The sequence below is a fragment of the Apus apus genome, chromosome 21 (assembly GCF_020740795.1).
Source record: "Apus apus isolate bApuApu2 chromosome 21, bApuApu2.pri.cur, whole genome shotgun sequence".
NCBI lineage: Eukaryota > Metazoa > Chordata > Aves > Apodiformes > Apodidae > Apus > Apus apus.
This window is the reverse complement of record NC_067302.1, coordinates 4054634-4071157: the sequence shown is the minus strand read 5'-3', so window position 1 is coordinate 4071157 and position 16524 is coordinate 4054634. Positions and strand designations below refer to the sequence as shown.

General features: G+C 50.3%; 2 protein-coding genes across 4 annotated transcripts; both read left to right on the top strand.

Moving 5' to 3' along the window:
* Positions 1-211: 211 nt before the first annotated feature.
* On the top strand, positions 212-14857 carry CEP85 (centrosomal protein 85). 3 transcript variants are annotated; one of them, XM_051637802.1, is made up of 15 exons: positions 212-257; positions 1926-1992; positions 2575-2727; positions 5020-5738; positions 6388-6521; positions 7197-7314; positions 7871-8056; positions 8416-8568; positions 8813-8967; positions 9485-9605; positions 10062-10112; positions 10197-10304; positions 11426-11654; positions 11980-12158; positions 14771-14857. In XM_051637802.1, exons 2-14 carry the CDS (start codon positions 1929-1931, stop codon positions 12141-12143), a joined length of 2355 nt encoding a protein of 784 aa, XP_051493762.1. In that variant the 5' UTR covers positions 212-257; positions 1926-1928; the 3' UTR covers positions 12144-12158; positions 14771-14857. The 3 variants fall into 3 exon arrangements, with proteins under 3 accessions (XP_051493762.1, XP_051493760.1, XP_051493763.1); XM_051637800.1 differs by lacking the exon at positions 14771-14857 and having other exon boundaries at positions 11980-12510; XM_051637803.1 differs by lacking the exons at positions 212-257; positions 1926-1992; positions 2575-2727; positions 14771-14857 and adding an exon at positions 4404-4660 and having other exon boundaries at positions 11980-12510.
* Positions 12172-16240, top strand: SH3BGRL3 (SH3 domain binding glutamate rich protein like 3). The gene is given in 4 exon segments (XM_051637928.1): positions 12172-14407; positions 14410-14495; positions 14771-14938; positions 15323-16240. Coding segments are annotated over 4 exon segments (417 nt in total). The 5' UTR covers positions 12172-14310; the 3' UTR covers positions 15389-16240.
* Positions 16241-16524: the final 284 nt, after the last annotated feature.

Sequence of the window (16524 nt, the reverse complement as noted above, 5' to 3'; positions counted from 1 at the left end):
CGCGGCCCGCACTGCGCAGGCGCGAGGCCCGCCCTACGGGTGGCGGTTGCAGACACTTTTCCTCCCTCCGCCAAGCTCGAGGGGCGGGGACTCAGCGTTGGGGCGAACCAATGAGCGAAGGGAGGGGGAGGAGCCGGTGCGTCCGATTGGCTGTTGGGGCAGGCCCCGCCCCTTTTTTACCCCCCTCCCCCCTCCTCCGCGGGCCCCCCCTCCCGCGCGGTAACGGCCGCGGCGCGCGGGCAGCGCGGCGGAGCCAGGTGAGGGGCCGGGCCGTGCGGGGCCGTGCGGGGCCCGGGGCGGGCTCCGAGCTGCGGCAGCGCCTCCGCCGTGCCCCCCGCCCTGAAGCCATCCCTCCTTTTTTCCCCTCCTCCCGAGCTCCTCGGGGCTCCCCGCGCCTCAGGGACCGGCCCCTCAGGGACCCGCGCTCCCCCCTCTCCTCAGGGACCGGCCCCTCAGGGACCCGCGCTCCCCCCTCTCCTCAGGGACCCGCGCTCCCCCCTCTCCTCAGGGACCCGCGCTCCCCCCTCTCCTCAGGGACCCGCGCTCCCCCCTCTCCTCAGGGACCCGCGCTCCCCCCTCTCCTCAGGGACCCGCGCTCCCCCCTCTCCTCAGGGACCGGCCCCCGCACCTCAGGGGCTGCCGGCGCCTCCCAGGCCCTTGGGCCCCCCCCTCCCGCTTTAGCCGCTGTCACTCTGCTCTCCATCCCCCGCACTCCTGCCTTCACATCCCTCCACCTGCCCAAGCTCTCTCCCTCCATCGGGTCAATCCCTGCTCTTCCCGGCTCACCCCTCTCCTTCCTTTCCCCCCCGTGACTTTTCCCTATTTTCCACATGACCCTTCCCCAGGGTCTCCCCTCTGCTCCCTCATAGCAGGGGGTGGTTTGTAGGATGGGGGGGGGGGGGGTGCTGAGTGAGCTGGGAACGCTTTTTTTTGGTCGCCTTGTTTAATTTCAAGAGCCCACACTTCAGTTTCCGTTCGAAACGCCTGACTAGGGCTGGAGCTGGAGGTTTAAACTCAGGAATTTGTGAAACGTGTCAGAACTGAGCATCACAAGCACGATGTTCAGCTCAAAGTGTTGTTTATTTCCTGACTGAGTGAAATGCTGCTTCTGGTTTATTATCTTGTATCCCCCAATGTTTTTCCTGTGTAGTAAAATCTGTAGGTTTCTGTTTTCTAAGAATTAATGGTTTCTGTGAGCACTTTGAGGCAGTTCAGTAAAAATCTAAGAGCTGGTAATAGAGGATTTAGTTTCTGGTAGAGTGGAGAGAGGCCTGGAATTTCCATAATGAAGCTTGAGAGCTGTTAATTAAATCAGAGGCAGGAAATTCACTGCCTGAAGAACTGGGAGAAGCAGCTAAATTAAACCAAAGCTGTGGATAAGATAACGATTGCCATTTATGGACCAGCAGCCCCGAGTTTGGAAAGGCTGCATTTCTGTGTGTAGTTGCTCAGTGACCTCTGCAGAGGGCAGAAAGGAACTGGTTGGAGACTTATATATATATATTTTTTAAGAGTTTTAAAGGGGAGTTTGGAGTGTGGGTAGACATAAGGCCAGGGTGTGGGTGCCATGGTGACTGATGATCTATAAATAATGATGGTGAGGGTGACACATGCCCCAGTTGAAGGGAGCTGCTGCATACCTGGGGAGTGCTGCCAACAGGAGCTCTCCTCATTTCTCAGGCCTGAAGAAAAGCTACAGTAACTGTGAGGGGGTTTTAAGGGATTTGCAGGGTTGAAACAGAGCTACTCTTGGGGGGAGATCCTAATTTAATGTGAAATACTGTTATTCTGAATGAAGAGCAGCTGACGTGTATGTAAAAATCATCATTTACATCAGCACAAACCCAACCCTGCTCCCACTTAAAGCAGGGTTGGTTTTGTGCTGATTTAAATGTTGATTTTTTGTTTATTGCCCTGTAATTCAGGGGATGGAGAAGATGGCTGCTCTTGAGAAACATCCAGACATGAGGCTCCAGCCCAACAGTCCATCAGGTAAGTCCTTTCTTTAAAGCCCTCCTGTTGCTGGATCCAATTTCAGCTTCTCTGAGAAAGCAGGTGGTCCTGGGAGGAGTTTTTTAGAAAAGCTTTTTATTAAAAAAACAACCCAAAAGTCTTACTCTTGCCAAATAAAACAATTGGATGGCTATGCAAGGGTAGAGAATAATTTGATAATTAACCTGTCTTTTGGGATAAATGATCAGACTGGAGCAGTTATTAACAGGTAATGCAAACATGTGTCTTTAATTTAACCAGTGTTGCTGTGTGCTCTTTTTATCCATGCCAGAGCATCAGCTGGGTGCAACATCTCCAGACTTTTAAATGGGAGTATAATATACTGCTTTTGCATTCTGACTCTCATAATAAGATTGATTGATTTTTTTTCAATCTCCTGATTGATATTATTTGACTTCTCTGTGCTTGCTGCCATTTCCTTCTGAAGGAGAGATTTCTTTAGCAGCAACAGAGGATCAGTTTGGGTTTTGGTAGCATGAGTAATTGGCTTAATTAGTTCTATTCAAAGGCTTTTCAGTTTGTTGGCTGAAATATAGATATCCTTGGCTTTTTCCTCTCCAGATCCCAGCACCAGTCAGAAGAGTAATTTCCTGGAGACTGACTGGAAGACACCAATGTTGTCTGAGAAGTTCCAGAGCCGTGTCAGTCGCTGCTCCAGCATGGCTGAGAGTGGGGACGGGGGCATTGGGACCTCCTGCTCAGACAGCACAGAAGGTGAGGGCCCCACAGGGCCACAGAGTAACAGACAAAGACTTTATCTTTTCCTAGAAGACCAACAAGCATGATATTACTGAGCCCTGGAATGTGAAACTTAGAGCAGCATCTCTAAGGATGTTTGGAGACTGTTTCACCACCAGTGGGACACAGGTGTGGTGCCTGAAGTACAAATGAGTGATTAAGGGATCTGCTGCTTCTGAAATACAAGTGAATTATTATCCCTTCCAGTCTCTCTGAGTCATCATCTCAGCTGGTTTGGGTATCTTCAAAATGCAGTAAGCATTTTTAACTGACTGAAAAAGCCACCTTGGTGATTTGCTGCTTCATATTGACCAACAAGTGATTTATCTGCAAGTTTGTTTTGATTTATTTTTTTTAAAGAAATTATTTATAGGTGCCTCTAGAGGCTTCAGATCAATGTGCCTTTGTGTGTAAGTCTCCTGAGTGTTAGAGCTGTATGTTCCTCGCTGAAGAAGGCTGCAGCCTTGCCCTCAGCTGGGGCACATTCTCTGAAATCTCTTGTCCCAGCAATCCTTTCCACCTGTATTTTGATCTTCACCTGTGGAAGTGTCATAAACCACTATCAGCTCATTCTTCTTCCAGCAGTTTGTGTTGTTCTTTAAAACCAAGCACTGCACAAATCCATGTGTTACATGAGCTGCCCTGAGCCTTTTGGATGAACTGTAGGTCTTAGTCATGAGAGAGTTAAAGTGAAGGCTTTTTTAGAAAGTCTGACTTGTGGAGATATTGCTGCAAATATTGCTAGAAATATTCCTGGAGTGGATGTTTGTGTCCCAGGTGGCCTCTCTTGGGGTAATAAAACATCCAGTTGCAGGCTGAGGGCAGGAGAGACAATAATGGAAGCTTGGAAGTTGCCCTTCTGAAGCTCTTTGATGTTGTAACCTTGTTTGTAAGATCAAGGCTGAGTTGTGGCACTGGCAGCTGGCTGGAACATGCTGGCTTTTGGATGACAACATGAGTCAAATGTTGTGACATCCCTCAGCACACCCAGGGGCTGATTGCAGCAGCCACACGTGGGTGCTGCTCCTCAGGGAACTCGAGTTCCCCGCGGTGATACTGGGGTATAAGTTTAGGGGCTGAACAAGGAACTGGTACTGTCCCTTCTGTGTGCCCAGGGGGTGTGCTCGTGGCTGCTTGGTAGCACAGTGTTCTCTGGAGTTTCTAGGCACAGTCAAGTCGTGTCCAAGAAGTTTTCTCCTCCTCCTTGTTTATGAGGTGAGGATCTCGTGCCACCGTTGTGACAGTTTTCCTGCAGGTTGGCCACGGTTCTTGCTGAGTCTGCTTTTGGTCCTGGTCAAATCCTAATGTTTTATTCCTTCTTGTGGCAAGAAGGGGTTTTATTCCTTCTTGTAGTAACTCCTTGGGGGTTACACGCAGATGGAAGGGTGACCTTGCAGTGCTGATGTTGGATTCCAGGAACATCATGTAGGGATGGACCTTGAGCCAAACCTGTGAAGAAAACAAGTTGCGCACCTGGGAAGAGTCCTGGAATTACCATGATACAGGAGGTGTCAGGACAAGGAGTGAAACAGGCACTTTGCTGTTTGCCTGTCTCAGCTCTTGCTGTTGCTGTATTGAAATCTGAGAGTTGCTAAGAATAACCCTGGACTTCCATGCAGCCAGGTTTGGTGCCTCCTGACAGGACAGGCTCACGTTGGGCTCGCTGAGCTCTGCCTCATTTCCTGTGGCAAGAAGGCAAGAATCATTACTCCAACCTCTAGAAAAAGTTCTTTTGCTGCAGTGTCCTGGAGGAGTCTGGAGCTGAGCTGCTTGGGAATGTAGTGTTGGTGTCCAGCTGGGTTTGAAGCCCACCATGGGCTTAGGGAAAGCTCTGGTTGGCATTGGTTACGGGTCAGTCGCTGAGCTGTGGGACGGGCAGAGCAGAATCAAGGTCTCACTGTTCAGTTGAGTAAGTTTCAGCCTTTTTTTTTTTAATTTAAAGGACTTGATTTCTAAACCTATAGAAAGAGAAGTTTACTGATTTAAGATTTATACTAGAGTAGCTTAAAAACAAGGAGTTAACAATGTGTGCTGAACTAAACTTGTATTCTGCCTGTGGTTTATGGTGGTAGGAAAATGTCAGCAGGTTCCTAAAACTTCTGAGGGGATCACAGGTGTGCCTTGGTCTTGCTGCTGCTTAGGAGGACATATTTTGGGGGAAAAGACTCTATTTTTAAATTCTTTAGGGAAGTTTTTCATCAGGGGAATGGCTGTTCATGTCAGAATATTTTCAGGATTGTAATTAAAGCATCACTCTTCTTTCCCTAGACTTCTGCAATTCCAGTAGCGGTTCCTCATTCCATCCCATCAAAACCCAAGTGACCATCCCAACAGCTCATGTTATGCCTTCAACGTTGGGTGCCTCACCCTCCAAGCTGGGCTCTGCAGGAGACCAGGGCTGTCCACAGGCTGCTTCCAAACCTGCTATGCCACGATCTGCTTCTGAACACACAGGGGTCCTGAGAAATGGAGACTTTAATGCTGGGAAGCCACCTCAGGGGCCACCCAGGGATTTCTTGCATCACTTTGGAACTTCAGGGAAAAACAGTTCTGAGCAATCCTGGCATCCTAGTTCTGATCACATGAGAACAGAAGACATGTGGAAGTTTGACACCCCTACCATTGAACGCACCCTTAACCAGTCTCTCTTTTCAGAGAGCTTGTGCACTGACCCTCTGCACAGGTTCCACAAGTTCAACCCAAGCTCTGGGGCAGCTGAAGCAGGAAAGGACCATTATAAAGTGCTGCCAGAAAGTAAACAAGGAGCTGGGGCTAATGGAGCCTGTGAGCCCCAAGATGGAACGTGGCAGAGTGGGAGCAGGCTGATGCCAACAGGACTCCAGGCCAACAATTTCTTAAAACCTGTAACTCCTTCTGGAGCATGGATGCAGGAAGCCTGCACTCTGCATCCCCACGACAGGGTCTGTGAGCTCAGTGCTTGGAAACAGCAGCTGGAGAAAGTGCAGTTGCAAATAGAGCAAATGCAGGTAGGGAGCTGCTTGTGTGAGTGGGGTGAGTTTCAAATCCTTCCTGGCTTTTTTTTTTTTTTTCTCAGACTTCTGAAGCAAGTGGGGGAATTGTCTCAGGCTTCTCCCTGCCTTGCACTGAAAGTCAAGATCTTGATGATCTGTTTTTACAGCATGTGGTGTCATAGGTATCTTCTGATGTGCTGCTCATGTGGAGCAGCCCTGTGTTATGTTACAGCTCTGCATAATGGCTCAGAGCAAGAGGTGAAATGTCCTGTCTGCTGGAAACTGCAAAGAACAAGCATGCCAAGAGGCTCCTAACAGTGTTTAGAATAACTGCATTCAAGATCTAGAGTTAGGAAACAGACTTTTTTTTTAAAAGAGACATCAAACTGGCTGTAGTTTAGGTGGAAACAGTTTGTTTATCACCTCCCACCAGCTGTACCATAATGCAAATTGTTTCCAGGGAGCTTGCACAGTGATCTAAAATTGTTTGTTAATCTCCAGTTGTGCTTGGGCAAAGTTACTTGTTCTTGGACATGGATGGAGACTGAAATAGCTGTGTCCTGGCATGCAGATGAGCACACAGTGTGCAAAATAGCTCTAGCAGTGTTGCAACTACCTCTGTGGAGCACAAACCTCTCCCTTCTTGTTTTGTCTCCCCTTTCAGTTACAAAATGGAGGTGCCTGCCACCATCCCTCTATGTATTCTCCTTCCCTGCCTACACTTGATCCAGCCCAGTGGATCAGTATCCTGAACTCCAATGAAAACCTGCTCAAGGAGAGAGAGCTTGTCATTGACAGGTGAGTTTTGCTACCAACATGTGGTTTAAGGACTCCAGTGGAGTCTTTTTGGAAAGGGAGGGTTTTGAAAATACCAAGGAGAGCTGGTATCTGAGTCCCTTTTACCAAATTGAGCTTTTTTTTTTTTACAAAGAAACATCACAATGACCTTTGAGAACAGCTTTTTTTTTTTTTTTAATGAGCTCTCCTCTTCCCCTTGGCAGTAGGATGGTGATCCAGAAGGGTTCAGATTGATTTTTGGTTATGGTTTGATGTGTTTTATAAGGGATAAGGATTTTTGTTTACATCATGATTGTCTAGAATGTCAAAACCACTGCCTTTTTTTCCTCGAGGACTTTTTGGGAGCTGTTTGAGATCTTTGTTTTCAATTTGTTCATTGAGTTTGGGCTGGCAAACAACACTTCTCATACCTAACACTAGCTGTCCATCATATTTTGGGAAAAAAGGTAACTCCTAGTGAAAACTGCCTTCAGCATTTGGACTGTAAATACTTTTCCTTCTTGATCATTTTTCCTCAGGAGCTCTGCAGCCAAGCTGGATCCTCCAAAGCATATAAAGCTTAGTGTGTTTGATGTATAATCTTTGCTGTGGGGGTGGGAGGCTTTCAGCTGTGGTGCCACTGTCCATGTTGTATGTTTGAGAACTGTGTGTTTACCTGTTCTGGTTATTTTCCAGACAAAGACAACACATATCCCAGTTGGAGCAGAAGGTCCGGGAGAGTGAACTGCAGGTTCACAATGCCCTGCTGGGCTGCCCAGCACCTTATGGAGATGTCTACATGTTAAGGGTGCAGGTAATTGGGTGCAACAGGGTGTCAGTTATAAATATGTATTGAATCCAGCAGCCCTGCCACTTCTCCTTAGGTGTTCCCTGGGTAGGAGGGCTGTGCAGAGTAAAATGACACTTTGTATGAGGTCCTGATTACCTGTCATCTCTGAGATCTTCTGTGGCTCTGGACATTTCAAGCCCTGAAGTATTTGGGTTTGTTTAGAAGCTGCACAAACCCCTGACAGTTCCAAGTGCCCCTTCAGCTACTGCAGGAAATAAGCTGGGCTGAAGGGTGTTTGGGAGTGAGGACACAGCTCTGAGATGGGGCAGATGCTTAGTGCCAGGCTGTGGCTGTCCCTGGGGACTCTGGGGGGGCCATGGCTGTACCTGGGGATCCATGGCTTTCCCAGGGGTGTTCTGAGGGGACTGTGGCTGTCCCTGGGGGGCTCTGGAGGAGCTGTGGCTGTTCCTGGGGGGCACTAGGGAGGCTATGGCTGTCTCTGGGGGGGTTGTGGCTGTCCTCGGGGGGCTCTGGGGGGGCTGTGTCTGTCCCTGGGCTCACAGCCCCTCCCTGTTTGCAGGAGCTGCAGCGGGAGAATGCGTTTCTTCGAGCACAGTTCACAGAGAAGACTGAATCCCTCAGTAAGGAAAAGATTGAATTGGAAAGAAAATTGGCTGCTGCAGAGGTGGATGCAAAGCTGATCCGGGAGTCCCTGAAGGAAACTATGCAGAAACATGCAGAGGAGTTAAAGAAACAGGAAGAAAGGGTATGATCCCATTGCTCTAGAGATGGGAAGGTGTTCTTTTTCTTCAAGAAGCTGAAAGTCAAGGTAGTGTCTAGGTTAAGGGTTTCTGTGGCAGTTTGTCATTGCAGGTATTTTCTGACCTGCTTGTAGAGTACTTGGGTTTAAGAAAAAGACTTTCCTCCTGTAGTTAGAAGTTTTTCAGTACCTCCTCTTTCAAGCAGAGTAGTCTGTCATTTTAGCTAAGTGAGCAGAAATGGTGCTGAGTTAAGGTGATCTTGGTGTTGAGTGCTGGACAAAAAGGTAAATGAGTAGACTTGTAGAGGATTGAAGAATTGGTAAGAAGTTATATAAATTAAACTTGTCTGTAACTGTCCCTGCAGGTAAAGGGAAGAGACAAACACATTAATAACTTGAAAAAGAAATGCCAGAAGGAATCTGAACAAAATAGAGAGAGACAACAGAGAATTGAGACCCTGGAAAGATACTTGGGTGATCTGCCAACCCTTGAGGACCACCAGAAACAGAGTCAGAAGGTAAAACTTCTCCCAGTTGAGATGAAAGCTCTTAACATAGTTGTTGAGGTGACTTTCTACAGCTGCTGTTAATCCCCTGTGCAGCTGCTCAAGGAAAGTTGTGGCCTTGGCCTATTTTGAGAAGGAATGTTCTGATTTATAGCTGAGAATTGCCACATAAGTGGTAAAAATTGCCATTTGAAAACATGGTGTGTGTGGTGAAGTCCCTGGGGGGGGTCTCTAATTGTGATGGTCTTTGTTGCAGCTGAAGGAATCTGAACTGAAGAGTAGTGCTATGCAGGAGACAGTGCTGGCACTGGAGACAGAGCTTGGAGATGTCAGGGCTGCTTTCAGGGAGCAAGAGATGCAGCTGGAAACCCAAAAACACAAGGAGCTGGAGCTTCTTTCCACTGTGCGCAGGTAAAAATCCGGGAGGATGAGAATAGACTTCATCTTAGCTCTGGAATAACTGCTGCACAAGACAGTGGTGATTCAGCACAGGCACTGTCTCCCACTTGTCAGAACCAGGTTACCCTGGATTTGTGAGAGTTATGTGAGCACTCACCAGAACACCCCCTTCAAATTCTGTGTGCCAACAGTTGGAAGGTGGGAGCAGAACCAGATGGCTGAAGGAAAGGGGCCCTCTCTTCTGTCCCCTGGGTTTTTCTGTCTCTGCAGGTTGCTGCTCTTCATCTGTAACTCCTTGTAAAATGGACCTACATAATCTGCAATCCTTGTGTCTGCAACTGTGCCAACACCACGGGCAGGGTGGTGTCCAGGGACTCCTTCCTTCCCAAGCCCTGGCAGTTTGCAAGCTGGGATACAAACAGGGCAACCCTGACAGCTCAGATGGAAATAATTTGCTGCCTCACATTGTTTAGTGGGGGAAACACCCTAAATAAAGCTGTTTTTTCCCATGGTGTTCTGCTAATTTCAGCTTGCAGGACAAGTTGCAGCAGTGTGTAAAGAATGCAGAGAGAGGACCCCCTGCCCAGGATGGGCAGAGACAGAAATTAGAAAATGAAGCTCTGAAGAAAGACTGTGACTGTCTCAGGAAGGTAAGAGGCTGTCCCAGCTGGCAATCACACTTTTTTCCTTCCACTGAGTCACACCAGGCACTAAAATGAAATCAGGGAGTTTTGCAGGCATAGGTGGTCACAACTGCACTGGAACAGCAGTTCCTGAATTCCAAACAGAAGGGGTTTAAAAGCTGTTCTTGGTGGGATAGCCATGCACTTCTACAGTAACGTGGGAGAGAAGTTACAGAAAGCAGAAGAGGGGAGAGGAAAACCACAAGAATGCAACTTCTCCAGTTTGCTTTTAGCTGATGGTTCTAATGGTGCCTTTTATCAGGTGCCTTCAGTCAGGGAGTCCCTTACTGACAGAGGCTGTCATTAAAGCAGTGAGAGGACAGGAAAGAGAAGGAGAGGAAATGCTGTCCTACTGAAGAAGAAATGCTGGTGGTGTTACTGAGTCTGTGTGGCCAGTTCTGATGCTTCTGCTTTTGATTCCAGATTGTGGACAAACAGCAGAAGAAGATGGAGCAGTTGTCCTTGAAAGTAAAGGTGAGAGGTGACTGTGGAGGGACCTACAATTGAGAATCTGCTGTGAATGAATTAGACTGACTGCTTTCCCATGGTCTGTTCCAGAACCTGGAAGAACAGGTGGCCCAGGAAGAGGGGACAAGCCAAGCTCTGAAGGAGGAGGCAATGAGAAGAGAAAATTCCCTGCAGCAGCTCCGGGCAGCTGTGAAGGAGGTCAGAGCAGGAGTGTTAGGAGTGCCTGAGCATAACAGCTAATGAACAATGGATTGTCTTTAGCAAGACCCTGAATTTGCAGTCAGCAGCACCACTTCTCCTGCTTCCTGCTAGTTGGTTGCCCTATCAGTGCTCTGAAAGGAGCTCCTCTCTCTCCAAAAGCAGGAGGAGAAAAGCAGTTTCTGCCCTGGCTGCTTCAGCTGGGGCTTTGGGTTGTGGTGGAGGAGGCTGAGCTTGCCAGCTGGGGGCAGCAAGGTGGTGAGCAGGAGCCCAAAATTGACTGCAGCCCTGGCTGGAGGGCAGGGCTGAGCCACACTCTCAAGCCTGAAGGAAGCCAAGCATATAATGGGAGCCCTGGAGGGAAGAGATGGTCAGTGTTGGGGTGAACAGTGGGTGCACAATGTCCTGGAAGCTTATTTTGTTGCATCACACCTTGACAGGGTTGGTGTAGTGTCTGAGCCAGGAAAGCTGAATGTTCTGACTCTTGCTCATCTGGAGGTCTTGATGATGATAACCATTTCCTCCTGCCCTTGGTGCTCCCATCATCATTTCTGTGTCCAGTTCCGGAGCTCTGAGTGTAAGAAGGACATGGAGCTCCTGGAGTGAATCCAGAGGAAGCCATGAAAGATGATCTGAGGGCTGAAGCAGCTCTGGAGACAGGCTGAGAGAGTTGGAGGTGTTCAGCCTGGAGAAGAGAAGGCTCCAGGGAGACCTTAGAGCACCTTCCAGGGCCTGAAGGGGCTCCAGGAAAGCTGGAGAGGGACTTGGGACAAGGGCAGGGAGGGAGAGGACAAGGGGGATGGATTAAAACTGGAAGAGGTTGGACATGAGGAGGAAATTCTTGGCTGTGAGGGTGGTGAGAGCCTGGCCCAGGTTGCCCAGGGAAGCTGTGGCTGCCCCATCCCTGGCAGTGTTGAAGGGCAGGTTGGATGGGGCTTGGAGCAACCTGGGCTGGTGGGAGGTGTCCCTGCTCATGCCAGGGGGTTCGGGACTGGATGGTCTTTAAGGTCCTTCCAACCCAAACCATCCCATGTTCCTATGATGATCGAGCAGTTGAATTAAACTGCTTTAAGCTTGTTCAGTACCAAGTGACCACTAACCTCTTCTGTCCACTTCTTCAGCTCTCAGTGCAGAACCAGGATCTGATTGAGAAGAACTTGACCCTCCAGGAACGACTCCGGCAGGCAGAGCTCACCACCCAACCCCTGCCTGCTGAGACAGCCCTCCTGGCCCAGGAGCTGCATGGAGAGCTGGCCACTTGTCTGCAGGACTTACAATCTGTCTACAGCATTGTCACTCAGAGGGCTCAGGGCAAGGACCCCAACCTCTCTCTGCTCCTGGGCATTCGCTGTAAGTATGTGGAGCAATGGTAAAACAAACCTTGTGCTGTGGCAGGATTAAATAACTCTCATTTAACATGGAAGGTTCTCATCTTTCTGGGATTCTGAATGAACTTTCTGGGTTAGCTGGCTCTGAAGGTTTCCTGTTCTGGCAGGGGGTTGGACTCGATGATCTTTTGAGGTCCCTTCCAACCCCTAAGATTCTGTGATTCTGTGCTGGAACATCTAAGTGTTTAGTACCTCTTCTGCAAATGGGTGTTGGTTTTTCTGGCTTGCAGATGTGTGATCCTTGGTCAGAGCTGCATGTGAGTTAACTCCTTTTTCTGCCTCCACAGCCGTGCAGCACCCTGCTAAGGAGAGGGATGACTTGCTGAGCCCTGATGGACTTGCAAAGAAACTGGTGGAGGTAAAACAGCTTCACAAAGAGGTGGAGGAATTAAGGACGGCGATATCTGACAGATACGCTCAGGACATGGGAGACAACTGCATCACCCAGTAAAGAACACTCCCCAAAGTAAGACAGGACATAAAGACTCAGGAGTCTAGAGCTCCTCCAACCCAAAACCTATTCAGCACTTTACCATCCCTTTGTTTGGGTACAAGATAATGTGACTTAACCAATCTGTGAGAAATCAGGGGGTTTTGTTGCCAGGAGTGTTTAGCTGCTGGCTGGTTAACTGGAATCGTTCAGGGCTTCGGTGTCGGGCTTTGCAGTAGCTTTGATCTTGTGGAATGTGTTTATGCTGTATTTGCTGGAGCTGGTGTGGTCTCTGAAGCTGGGAGATGAATTCTGAATTGCCTTCCAGGCATGTCAAGTGCTGAACATGCAAATGTGACAGTTAAAATCATCACTAAAAGGAAATGTATGCCCTGGTCTTTCTGATAAATTCTCTGCGCAGATCCTGTGGGACTAGTAAGACCAGAGGATTATCAGAGTGTTCAGGGAATATCTGGAGTTGAGAGGCAAACAGGTGTGTCAGTTAGATCACTCCTAATGGCTCCTCAGATGCTGTGTGCACAGCTCTGGTCTGGATGCTTGTGGAGCCATTTGTGGGAGCAGAACCTTCTTTCTTCAGGTAAAAGCATCTGGAGTCTTTCAGTAGTCAACAAGAGCTGGGGAATAAAGCAAAACGAAAAGATGACTCTGAAAATGCTCCCCCTGAGCACTGTTACCCCACAAGCCTTAAGCCTTTTATCCCCCCCCACCCAAAATAGCACTCTGGGTGTGGGTGTGATTCAGGCTGCAGAGGAAGTGGATTGATGCTCAAGTGCCTTAATGTGCTAGAGAAACCTCCTGTCCCTAGGCTGCTCTGTGTCTAATGCATTTGCTGGCAGGGTGAGGATCTGCTGTTTCTCCTGGCAGCCTTTAGAGCCATCACAGACACAATCCTGGAATGTCTGGAGCCCTTTCCAGAGAGCTTCTGTGTCCCTGGAGATCCTGCTGCAGGCCAGTGTGGGGGCATCACTGCTTGGCTCTCTGCTTGGCAGGAAGAAAACCATTGTGGTCCTAACCTGGCAGATGGAACAGCTGGATCTGAGAGCTCTTCCTGATGCCCACAAGGCAGTGAGCACTGGGCTTGGTTGTAGCTCTGGCCCTCATTCTCTGGGAGCTCCCTGCTCCTCTGCTCAGTAGTGGGATTTCTAAATAAATGGTCGTGGGTGCAGTTCAGTGGATCACAACCCTCCTTAACCTTAGGGACAACTTTACAGTGCTGAGTCTTTGCTTGTGACAACGCTGGTGCCAAGGTTGGAATGTTTTTGGTTTGAGTCAACAGCAAGAGAAGAAGTTGGTATTATAACGGGGGAAAATACTGCTGAAACTCTGGTTGCTCTTGGTTCCTGTTGGGGCTGCAAGCCCTAGGTTGGGGAGAATGCTCGTTACTTGTTTGTGTTAAATTTTATGACCAAATCTGTTTTGTGTTTAATGTTTGGCCACCGTGGCTGATGGTGGCAACAAATTGGTTGGTTTGTTGTCCCTGCATGGCAGGGGGAGAGAGTGCAGCAGTGTCAGCAGGGCAGCCAGCTGCCTGCCCTGTCCTTTCTGCATCTGGTGTGTCACAGGTTTGGCTGTTTCTGTGTCCCAGGCTGCTGATGCTGTGCACTGAGCTAAACGTGGGCCAAGGCTGTTTCTTGAAGTCGTTTCTGTGGCTGCTTGGAACTCAGGGGGATGCAGAGCAGCATGAGCTGGGAAAGCTGCTCGCTCTCTCTCTCTCTGGTTACAGGGTGCTGGTTTGTACCATCTCCTTTCCCTGTGTTCCCTTTGGGGGCAGGATGTGGTTCCCAGGTGTCCTGCTGGGATATGTGCCCTCTGCCCCTGCAGAGCTGGCTGCACTAAAAGGATCAGGACTCAAACCCCGGGAGAAATGTCCCCATGCCACCTCCTGCAGCACTGCTCTGCCCAAGATGGGGATCCCAGCTGCTGTCCCTGTGCCTGCTGCTCTCCGTATGGAGCAGCTCTTGGCCTTTTCCCTGCAGGGCACCCCAGCAGGACGGCAGGACCACATCTCGCCCCTTCCCCTGCGCTCCCTTCGGCCTTGCGTGTGTTCCCCGCGTCGCGTCGGTCACGGTGTATTTATACCAGCCTCTATCTCTTTGTACGGAGTGTTTGGAATATAAAATAAAGCTGCTCTGCTCCACGGGTGCCCAGGGCCCGGCTCGGTGGCCGCATGCCCGGGCCCGCCGGCCCCATTGGTCCCCGCAGTCACATGCCGAGCGGCGGGGCCGCCCGTTCCCTCCCTCCCTCCCTCCCTCCCTCCGAGCCTCCCGGGCCGGGCTGAGCGCAGGGAGCGGCCGCGGTCGCAGCATGAGCACCCTCAAGGTCTACAGCACCTCGGTGACCGGATCCCGGGAGGTGAGCGGGGGCGGCTCGGGGCCCCTCTCCCCTGGGGTTGGGAGGTCTTTTCCCCCTGGAGCTGCGCAGCTTCCTCCCCCATCCCCATCTCAGGTGTCCCCTCCCTTTCTTAGGCTGCACCGGCCCCTTCTTTCCCCCCCAGTCCATCCCACCGTACCGGGTGGGGTCTGATGGTGAGCGCCGTGCCGAGCGTGGCCAGCACGGCGGGGGGCCCTGCCCGCCCTTCAGGCTCCTCTCCAGCTCCCCATAACCTGCCTTTCCCACCCGGGTTCCAGATCAAATCCCAACAGAGTGAAGTCACCAGAATCCTCGATGGGAAAAACATCAAGTACGAGCTGGTGGATATCTCCCAGGACAACGCTCTGCGAGAGGAGATGAGGGCAAAGGCAGGCAACCCCAAAGCCATCCCACCCCAGATTGTCAATGGAGACCACTACTGTGGGGTAAGGCTTCTGCTGTGTGCTGGGGACAAGCACCGTGGAGGTTTGGGGGGTGGGCAATAATCCCCTCCCCTTGTTTTTGCCACGAATGGTGTCAAGACACCTTTCCAAAGGTGTTTCTCGTGAGGTGCGTGGCTGAGGCACTGGCAGAGTGAGCGGGTGTTTGGAGCATGGTGACTTGTGAAAAAGGGGACCCATGTGGGGGGACAGTGGGTGACTTTTGGGCAGTGGGGCTGTCCCTTCTTTGCCCTGTCATCCTCTGTGTGACTGTCACCTGTGCCGTGACCCAGTGAGTGCTGTGTGCTCAGGGCACCCTGTCCTGCCTGCCCAGCAGGAGCATTCAGCCCCCTCTGCCCTTGTGAGCGACTCCGTGGCTTTTCCCTGCAGGATTATGAGCTCTTTGTGGAAGCTGTGGAGCAAAACACCCTGCAGGAGTTCCTGAAGCTGGCCTGATCCCTGGCTTCCCTCCCCTCCTGGACTCTACCTGCATTCCTGAGCACCCTCATCTCCGACCACCTTCACTTCCAGGTTGTCAGCGCTCTCCTGACACCACCACCTGTATCCCAACATAGGGAAACCCATGACCAAAACTACTCATTGCAGTTGCTTCCAATTCCCTCCTGCCTAACCCCTAGATCATCTCAGAGGGATCCAAAGAAATCCTGACCCTCACTGCACACAGCCTTTCAACGAAGCTGGACCTGACTCCCACCGCAGCTTCCAGTGCCTCTGTAAACAGCAAATCCCCTGGGGCTGTGTGAAGTGCAGCCATCCAGCCCTCTCTCTCTTCCACAGGGAGAGCTCCTGCTTCAGGAGGGAAGGGCTTCGGGTTGCATGTTACTTCCCCACTTCTCCCAGTTGCTGTTAAAGTTGTCAGTCCTGCTGCCTCACTTCCTTTTGTTGTTACGATTATTTTTCTTCTTCATCTCAACTGCAGAGGTGATGGCGACTTAAGTTGATTTTTCGTTTGTTGTGTTTTGATGCAAAAATACTGCACAAAGCTGGAGTCTGAGCACACAGAAGGCTGGTGTCCCTGGGCTGGCTGCCTGGGGGGATGGATGGGTCTGGAAGTGGGACCCGTGCTGCTCCATCTGCCCTCCCCTGTGATGTGGTGCTGGGGCTCCCTCGTGAGTGTTCATGGCTCAGGGCTGCTCCAGAACAGCTGATGCTCCAGCTGTCTTATTTTTCCTCTTTTGAGTTGGCTTATTTGCAACCTGGACCAAGTGCATTTTGTTTTCCTGCCAAAAAAGCAAGTTTATAACCAGTGTTGTCTTCCGAGATGCTATTAAATGTTACTGTACCTTTCACCTTGGTACTTGTGGGTTTCTTTTAAATTTGGTTTTATTTTTGACTACAGGTTAAACATCACCTAAGGATTCTGAGTCATTTTCAGCTCAGAGAAGCTGAGTCAGTCGCTGCTGCAGCCTGACACAAAGATCTTAACACCTTAGATTGCTGCCACTAATGAAAGGCTCACAGGACTTGTCTGAATATCCTACAGCGTGGTAGTGACAGGTACCTCTCTCAAGCCTTCCTCTCTGTGGTAAGAATGGCATCCCAGGGGCAGTGCACAGGGCCTCCTGTATCTG

Coding starts and splice junctions, on each gene's coding strand:
- CEP85 (XM_051637802.1), top strand. CDS start 1,929: ATGGAGAAGATGGCTGCTCTTGAGAAACATCCAGACATGAGGCTCCAG. Junction 8,968..9,484: donor CTTCTTTCCACTGTGCGCAG/GTAAAAATCCGG, acceptor TGCTAATTTCAG/CTTGCAGGACAAGTTGCAGC. Junction 11,655..11,979: donor TCTGCTCCTGGGCATTCGCT/GTAAGTATGTGG, acceptor CTGCCTCCACAG/CCGTGCAGCACCCTGCTAAG.